The following is an 8427-nucleotide window of genomic DNA, read 5'->3' on the forward strand; positions in this document are numbered from 1 at the left end:
CTTCTGTCTGAGCACAAAGCGCAGCAGTAAAGGGGCACGTGGGAAGTCAGAAGGGAATGGCACTTGGATTGGGATGTCAGCTAAGAGGTGACGGGGCCAGTCAGCCCCACCTGTTGCCACGTGGCAGCTCTGGCAGGAAGCTCACTCCCAGGTCTATGGCCTCAGGGGCAGGAGTGCGTTGGCCTTTCTCAGGCCTGCCTGGGAATGCTGGGGAAGGGAGAGAGCAGATTCCAGGGCTCTAGGGGGTAAGGTTGGGATGTCCTTTCTAATGTTTGCCAGAGGGGCTTCCCTGGTGGCGCAGTGGTTAAGACCAACGCAGGGGACATGGGTTCGAGCCCTGGTCCGGGAAGATCCCACATGCAGCGGAGCAGCTAAGCCCGCGAGCCACAACTACTGAGCCCACACGCCTAGAGCCCGTGCCCTGCAACAAGAGAAGCCACCAGTGAGAAGCCCGCACACCGCAACGAAGAGTAGCCCCCCTTCGCCGCAACTAGAGAAAAGCCCGCTCACAGCGACAAAGACCCAACTCAGACAAAAATAAATTAAAATAAAATAATAATAATAAAATAGGGCATCCCTGGTGGCGCAGTGGTTGAGAGTCCGCCTGCTGATGCAGGGGACATGGGTTCGTGGCCCAGTCTGGGAGGATCCCACATGCCGCGGAGCGGCTGGGCCCGTGAGCCATGGCCACTGCGCCTGCGCGTCTGGAGCCTGTGCTCCGCAACGGGAGAGGCCACAACGGTGAGAGGCCTGCGTACCGCAAAAATAAATAAATAAAATTAAAAAAAATAATAATAATAAAATAAATTTTAAAAAAAATAATAAAATATTGTTTACCAGAGGGGGCCTAGAGATGGGCTGTGCCTTCCTGTTCTGTGCAGAAAGAGGGGTCCTGAGGGGAGACCGGGTGCCTGTGTGCTAAGGGGGAGGGCGTGTCTTTCCAGGGCTCAGCAGAGCTGCCAGGAGTGGTTTAGGTCTGTGTACTGGGGGCCCGGCCGTGCAACTTTCCTGTGCTTGCAGGAACCTCTGTCCCTGTAGTGCTGGGGCTGTGGTGACCCAGTGGCACTGTGCACGGGGTGGTGCTTCAATCCCCTGAACTCTGGCTCCTGTAGGAGGCAGCAGGGTAGATTCTGGAGCATGTCCTGATGCCCCTAGACTGCCTCTCTTAAGGACAGGAGAGGCTCCAGAAGGCCCGTAGGTGGCTACCCAGGTCCTGTAGCTAACATGAGAAGTGAAAGGGACCCAGGAGGGCTGGAGAGATGGCCCTTGGGTTTAGCATACTTGCTGAGGCCCCAGGTTCCTGTTTCTTCCAGGAAAGTCAGAGAAAGCAAGAGGAGGCCAGGTTCAGGGAAGAGCTTTATTGCTTCCATGATGGCTGCTCAGGATGGCTGCCACAGCCTGGGTGAGGTCCTTGAGCCTCACTTCCCTCTGGTCCAGGCTAAAGGCAGAACCCAAGGACCTGGCAGTCTCGCTGCTGAAACCCAGAACAGCACGCCAGAAACCCAGAACAGTCACTCCAGGCCTGGGGCACTGTCCTATGGGTCGGCTGCAGTTGGGGAGGGAGGGGCATTCCCATCAGGTTGGGCCAGGCCTCACCGCCCGAGCTCTGAAGTTCTCTCCACTCAAGCCCAGGGGCGTCTTGTTGGCTTAAAGGATGGCTCCAGCGTTTCTCTGTGGGACAGCTGGGTGCTGCTGAGTGGGACTATCTCATCTGCTCCCCAAGAAAGGCCAGTGTCATAAGCTGGAAGGGGCTGGCCTGAGATCCTGCCCATCTCCCTGTAGCCCCAGAGCAGGGCACAGGCTAGTCCTGGCACTCCCACTCTGCAGGGAGCCCATTGGTACCACTGCCTGAGGGGCCCTTTAGTGGGTCTTCTGCACGGTCAGTAGACCAAACTTGACATCTCCAACCTTACTGAAAAATAAATTATCCCTACCCTCCCCCCACCCCAAATTCACAAAATGATAATACACTGAACACTGATTGGAGAAATGATTCTGGCAGCAGCCTTGCTGCCTAATGTCCGCCTCCTGCATGCTGGGCCCGCTGGGCATGGCCAGTGGCCTCCTGGCCCTCTGGCTTCAAGGACCCAGGCTGAGAGTGAGGCCTAGTGCTGGCCTCTGAGGCTGGGCTCTGAGCAGACACAACTCTGGCTGCCCCACCAAGGCCTCACCACCCCTGGGGCCACTTGGCACTGTCCTTCTCTGGGTCTGAAGGCTCCCACACCTCTCAGGCAGAGCCAGACCGAGGCCAATGAAGTGGGCAGGTGGCGGTGGCTGGACTTCTGTGGCCACGTGCTGGGTCCACCTCAGATGCCACTGGTTAGGTCAGTTATGACGTGTGCTTTCACCAGCTTCCGCAAGAACTCCTTCTCTCGCTGAATGTTGTGTGTCCAGGACTGAAAGGAAAGATGGAGCCGTGGTCAGCTGGGCAGCCCAGGTGGCTGCTGGGATGTGGCCCTGCTAGAACGCAGGTTCCCAGGGCTCCATGCCCTCTTCCGACCACCACCCTCCGATGCTCTGACTGTGGGAGGTCTGCCCTAGAGGTGCCACAGCTCACCCTCCTCCCTTCCCAGGACCTGGAGAAAATAACCTTCTAACCCCTTTCCCCGGCCTCTTGACTTCTTCCAAGTCTTAGAGATGTAGGCTTTCCAACCTTGTTCTCACTCCTTCCACCTGTCCTTGCCCGGCGGCTTCTCCGGGCCCCTAGGTCCTAGGCACCCTGAGGTCAGCCAATGTGAGTCACTTAGGTCCGGCCCAGGCCTGGGGTTGGGCCCTGCTGGAAAGGGAACCGTGTGGGGCCGCTTAGTCATTCTCTGGCCTGCTGCAATCCACTCTCCAGGCCTGGGGGCAGCTGATGAAATCCTGCCTCTCAGACCAGAGGAGCCAGGCGGCCAGAGGCTCATCTTATGGTTAATAAGAAAATTGCAGGGAAGACGCTGCCTTCCAGGGCTTTCCTGGGGAAGACTGCACCCAGGCTCAGGTTCTTTCCTTTCCCCAGTACTCTCACCAGGAAGCTGTGAGGACTGAGTCTCGCAAAGAATGAAACAGGATTGAATGAATAAAGGAACGACGAAAGCCAATGGCCTTGTCACAGTTTGGACACAGCTGACCGCTCTGTTGCATCCGTCAGCGCTGAGGCTCACCCTAGAATGTTCACAGCCACTATACACCGGTGTGGAGAACTTAACAGCTCTTATCTGGTCCTTATCTGACCCAGTCAACCTCCTCCAATCTTCCAGATCTTTTCAGTCTGAAACTTGGGCAAAATCTCCTACATTCCTCTTCTTTGAACACCCCCTTCAACTTCCTGTGCTAACCACAAACCTGGCTGCCCCCAAGGACAGCATCCCCCAGACATGCTCTTTCTTCCCTCACACCCACACTCATGGCGCCTGGAGGTGGCAGGCTCTTCCTCACTCTTTGCTGCTGCATCTACACAGCTGTCCCTGTGTGCTCCCTCGAACCTCTGGCTCCTTTGACTCTTGGCATTACCCTCAGCCGTCTGCAAACTGCCCATCCTTGTCGCAGACCACCGGGTGACTCACCCTCATTCCTTGAAGATTCAAACATCTGGCTCACTGTCTGTCTTTGAAGGCAGGGACTGATTGGCACAGAGTAGGTGCTCAGTACATATGTGTTGAATGAAATTAGACTTTCCAGGTAAGAAAATGCAGGCATGGAAGAATGGCGGGGCCAGGATCCAAGCGAGCACAGAAACTCATACACCTCTTTACTTAACCCATGGCTGCATCACTCCCCAGGAAGAAGTAACCAATCTGATGGGTCAGTTTCAAGAACACCCACTGGGAGTCCCTGAGGGTTGAAAGGTCAGCAGAGGACTGGATATCTGATGATATCAAGGAATTACTGTTAAATTTCCAGGTGCGATAATGGTATAATATTGAAAAAAATCATCCTTATCTTTTAGAGAAATTTACTGAAATGTTTATGGCTGGAATGATACGATGTCTGAGACTTCTTTCCCAATAACCAGCGGGGAGGGGAGGCGTGGGAGGAAGAGCAGATTGAGCAACACTGGCCGCGTGCTGATACCTGGGGGAGGGAGTGACGGTACGTGGGAGTGCAGTATTTTACTCTCTATACTTTGAAGGTGTTTGACAAAGTTCGTAATAACAGAGTAAACAAAAAAGTCTGCCTGGACGCATCTCTCTCCTGGACCAGGCAACACCGCCTCTCCGGCGCTCTTTTCCCAATCTCTCCCCGGCGCACACAGCACAGGAGCCTACAGTGCTCTCCTCGCTACGCAGCCTGCATTGTCCCCGAGCTGCGGCAGGATCTGGGAGCCTCACCAGGACCCCCGACTCTGGATGCAGAGACCACGCTCACAGAGGAGCCTTCCTTCTCACAGCTCTTTTCCCATCTTTATCTCTGTGCCCCTGGGGTTCTGCCCTGACCATCGCACGTCCTCCTCTGTCATCTCCCTGGGAAACCTCAACCGTGCCTCTCCTGTATCTGAACAAGCAGCTGTGCTCACGACCCACAGACCCTCATTTCCAGCCCAGATTTCCCTCCCATGGCAGACTCCTGTGTGAGCCCACTTCACTCTCTGGCTACTGCCCAGTCCCTCGGGGCTGGTACATCTGACGGCCACTTCTCAGCACACATCTCCCGGGACTTCCTTGCAGTGCTGGACGTTGTAGGCACTCCCTCCTTTGGTCTCCACGACCCTGCATCTTCTTTTTTTTTGGCCACGCCACACAGCTTACAGGATATTAGTCAGCAGTGAAAGCGCAGAGTCCTAACCGCTGGACCGCCAGAGAATTCCCCAAACCTGCAACTTCTAACCCTTCTCTACTCTCTCTCCTCCTTTATGTTTTTTGTTTTGTTTTAATTTTTTGGGTGCGCTGCGCAGCATGTGGGATCTTAGTTCCCCGACCAGGGGTCAAACCAGCACCCCCTTCATTGGAAGTGTGGAGTCTTAACCACTGGACCGCCAGGGAAGTCCTCTCCTCCTTTATGAACGCCTCTGACACCCCTCACATAGCCCGCCGGCATTCGGTCCTCGCCCCACTGTCCTCACATCCCCAGGCGCTCACTGGGCCTGGAGAATGGACTGATCAGTCGGGGGGAGGGGAAGCAATGCTGGGGCCAGGGCACGGAATGGTTCACTTGCCTTCTGAAGACACCCTGATGTGACAACAGGGACCCTACATCCAAGCAACAGCATTTCAGTGACTTCCCTAGGGTGCTGAGAGGTAACAAGAGTAAGCAGGGGTGAAAAAATTAATATTAATAGCAGTGCCTAACACGTATGGGCGCTTATCACGGCCAGGCCTCTTCTAGACATTATCACAGCGACTCTTTCCCAGACCTAACATTACCCCTTGTATTGATAGGAAAAGGAAGATACAGAGCCAGGCTCTGAACCCAGGCCATTTGATTTCATCGCCAGCACTCAGCACTCCACATGGAGGTGGTGCAGCAGATGCCGTGAGCCTCAGAGCCAGACGGTTCTACAGGATGAGGAAGGGGGGCGGGGGCAATGGCCTGACAACTGAGATGTGGCAGGTGGCAGAAAGGGAACAGCCTCCACTAGGGCACCTCAGGGAAGGTGGTGTCCTTCTACCTCATTCCTGCATGGAGGCCACCTCCAGGCCTTGCTGACTGAAAATCCTAACCGTTTCTTACCTCTGTCTTCCCGTCAGCACTGAACAGTCCCAGTGCAGGATCCTTCATCTCTTGCCTAGACTGCTGAGACAGTGTCCCAACTGGTTTCTGTTCTTGCCTGGAACCCTCTAGGTCACGCTGCAGCCACACTGACCCGACTACATGCTAATCTACAGCCTAAAACTGGTCCATAGCTCCCTCCTGCCTTCAGAGCAAAGTCCACGCTCCTTACCGTGGCAGAGAAAGCCCTTCGTGATCCGGCTACTGCCTACGTCTGCAGCCTCTCACCTCCTGCCTAAAACTTTTACATAAAGTATATATAAAAGGAATATGCAAGAGACCAAACATAGGAGTAAACAGAAGCCAGGGGGCAGGTAAAAGCAGTGAGAGCAGTTTGCAGTGGGTGCTGGCAGGGGATGAAGCAGCAGGAAGATATGTGAAGAGAGGCAGAGACAGAGAGACCACCAGGGTCCTGGTGAAAATGAGGCAGGGCTGGAGCCACTGCTGAGGGGCTGAGACAGGTCAGGGGCTCTCCTGGACCCAAGATGAGATTTCCACTCCTGAACCCCATTCCAGGCAACAGGAGGCCCAGCTGTAAGGCTATTTCTGGCTTCTCAAGAGATTCCCAAGTCTCTCTTATTTCCTTGAAATAACTCGAAATTACTCGAGCCCGACTGAATGAACCCAAAAAGCCTAAGACAATATGGATGGGAACGAAAGCCAAGGATGCGGATGTGAATCTCCTGGGAAACATGTGGAGTGAGAAGAGAAGACTTCTAGGATGGAGCCCTAGCTAATGCTGACTCTTAAGGGATGCACCGAAATCCAGGACACGGAGGAAGAGAATGAGAGAGCCTGGTGAGGGAAACAGGAGGAGCACTGAAATGACCGACTCAAGTCTAAGCAGGAGAGCGTCTCAGGAAGGGCTGGTCAACACAGAAAGTGTTTCAAAGTGATCAGAAAAGACAGGACTGACTGATGCGTGTCCCTTGGACTCAGCAGCCTTGAGTCACTGGTGAACTTGGTGGGAGGCATGTCAGGTGAAGGGGGAAGCCAGGCTGCGAGGGGCGAAGGGTGAGTGGGAGTGAGGAGGGCGAAGGGGCAGAGCACCCCTGGGGCTGCAGTTTTCTCCAGTTTTCTCACGGTGGAGGGGGTGGAGGAGGGGAGGGAGCTTTGGGGAGAATAAGGCCTGAACAGTGCAGTGGGGTTGGAGACGGGCGTGTGAGAGACTGATGAGCAGGGATGAGCGCTGGCTGAACCGTTGGGTCTGCTCGGACTCCTGGAGATTGACACTAACAACCCTCGCCACCCAGATGCAGGAGTAGAGAAGCTGCTCAAAGCACAAGCTCCAGATGCCCAGGGTCCAGGCTGGGAGCAGCGGGAGATGAGTGGTAGAAGCGAAGGGTGCTATAAGAGGCGTTTGGATTTTCCACATGGGCTCTTGCTGTGAAGGGAGAGGTGCCAGGAGAGGCTAGCTGACTGGGAGAACTTAAGGTACCTGAACATATGAATCACCCGGGAAGCAACTCTGGGTGCTAGAAAGCTTTAGTGCTTGGCCATGGGGAAGGGTGGAGGAGGTATGGGGGCATCCTGGCACGGAGAGGTATCGTCTGGGGGTTGTTGGAGGGGGTGAGGAGGTCCTCTGAGGGAAGAGGAGAATCGAAGCAGAGAGGAGGGCTGTGAGCTTGCTCCAAGATGGGCACGTGGTGGCTGGGGAGCAGCAAGGAGGAGGCAGGGGCTGGACCAGGACAAGGAGAGGGCCAGGGAGGGGAAGTCCAGGGAGAAGGGCGCTTGGTGGGCAGAGGCCTGCGGGCAGGGATGGATGCCTTCCAGGGAGCTCTGAGCAGCCAGACCCGAAGCTGGCGCGTCCCTTGACCATTCGTTTGTACACATGCAGTCGGAGGCTGTCCTTCCTGCTGACGCTTACCCCTCCCTCGTCCTGCCCAGGGACTGCCCCCCGCCCAGCCCTGCACCTCCTTGATGGCTGCCATGCGCACGGTCTCGTAGTAGTGCAGGGGTGCATTGGGTGTGCTCATGTCGTAGCCGAAGCCTGCAACTGCCACCTCATCACAGCCGTGTAGTGCCATGGTCACTGCCACACTGCCGAGGGTCGGGATGTTCTGCATGGAAGGGAAGGGGGTTCTGAGTGAGGCGGAGACCCTCAGCGAAGCTCTCCAGAGCTGAGCTCTGCTCCCGAGAACTGAATCCTCTGTCCCCACCCTGCCGCCCTGTCCTTCCTTCCCAAGGCACCTCTGGCCCAGGTCCCCTCCTCCCTCTCCCAGGATCCAGACATCTCACCCCGCGGCCCATGAGGCCGTTGTTGAAAGGCAGTCCGATGAGGGTGAAGGCGGCTTCCTGGATGAAATATGGGTTGAGGATGCGAATCTCAGGGGGTTCCTTGGGCACCCGAGTGGCCACAGATTTCCAGAAGCCATCTGACGCGCTCTGTAGACACAGCACAAGTGGGCATGAGCGGGCACACAGCTTGTGATGGGACTGGGTGAGTGTTGGGGACCCAAAGTGTGTACAGGCTAATGAGAAACAAGGTGGGGGGCACAAGGTATATACAGGGAGCCTGGGGCATGGGGAACAAACACGGCTGGAGGACGGACGACCTGGTGGGTGCTGGGGACACAGGACGTGTGGCAGAGACAAGGTACATGGTAGGGCACGGCGAGCACACAGTGGGGCCAGTGTGGATGGAGGATACCAAGTGAGCTGCAGGGCGGGGCACAGGGCGTGGGGCACTGGGCTGTGCTGCTCTGACCTTGGGTGGGGGGGGGGTGGGTCTTGGGCCAC

The 8427-nt window shown here is 56.0% G+C and overlaps 1 protein-coding gene across 2 annotated transcripts in view; it reads right to left on the reverse strand.

The window, feature by feature from the left end:
- Nucleotides 1–1338: 1338 nt before the first annotated feature.
- ST3GAL3 (ST3 beta-galactoside alpha-2,3-sialyltransferase 3) overlaps nucleotides 1339–8427 on the reverse strand; it is a 96005-nt gene continuing 88916 nt past the window's right edge. For both annotated transcript variants that reach the window (XM_024760370.1, XM_024760369.1), the window contains exons 7-9: nucleotides 7927–8073; nucleotides 7602–7748; nucleotides 1339–2396 (exon numbers count right to left, since the gene is read on the reverse strand). In XM_024760370.1, the coding sequence (XP_024616138.1) occupies nucleotides 2307–2396; nucleotides 7602–7748; nucleotides 7927–8073 (384 nt within the window). In that variant the 3' untranslated portion in view covers nucleotides 1339–2306. The remainder of the gene's footprint in view (nucleotides 2397–7601; nucleotides 7749–7926; nucleotides 8074–8427) is intronic.

This window comes from Neophocaena asiaeorientalis, unplaced genomic scaffold (genome assembly GCF_003031525.2).
Source record: "Neophocaena asiaeorientalis asiaeorientalis breed wild unplaced genomic scaffold, Neophocaena_asiaeorientalis_V1.1 scaffold761, whole genome shotgun sequence".
Classification (NCBI taxonomy): domain Eukaryota; kingdom Metazoa; phylum Chordata; class Mammalia; order Artiodactyla; family Phocoenidae; genus Neophocaena; species Neophocaena asiaeorientalis.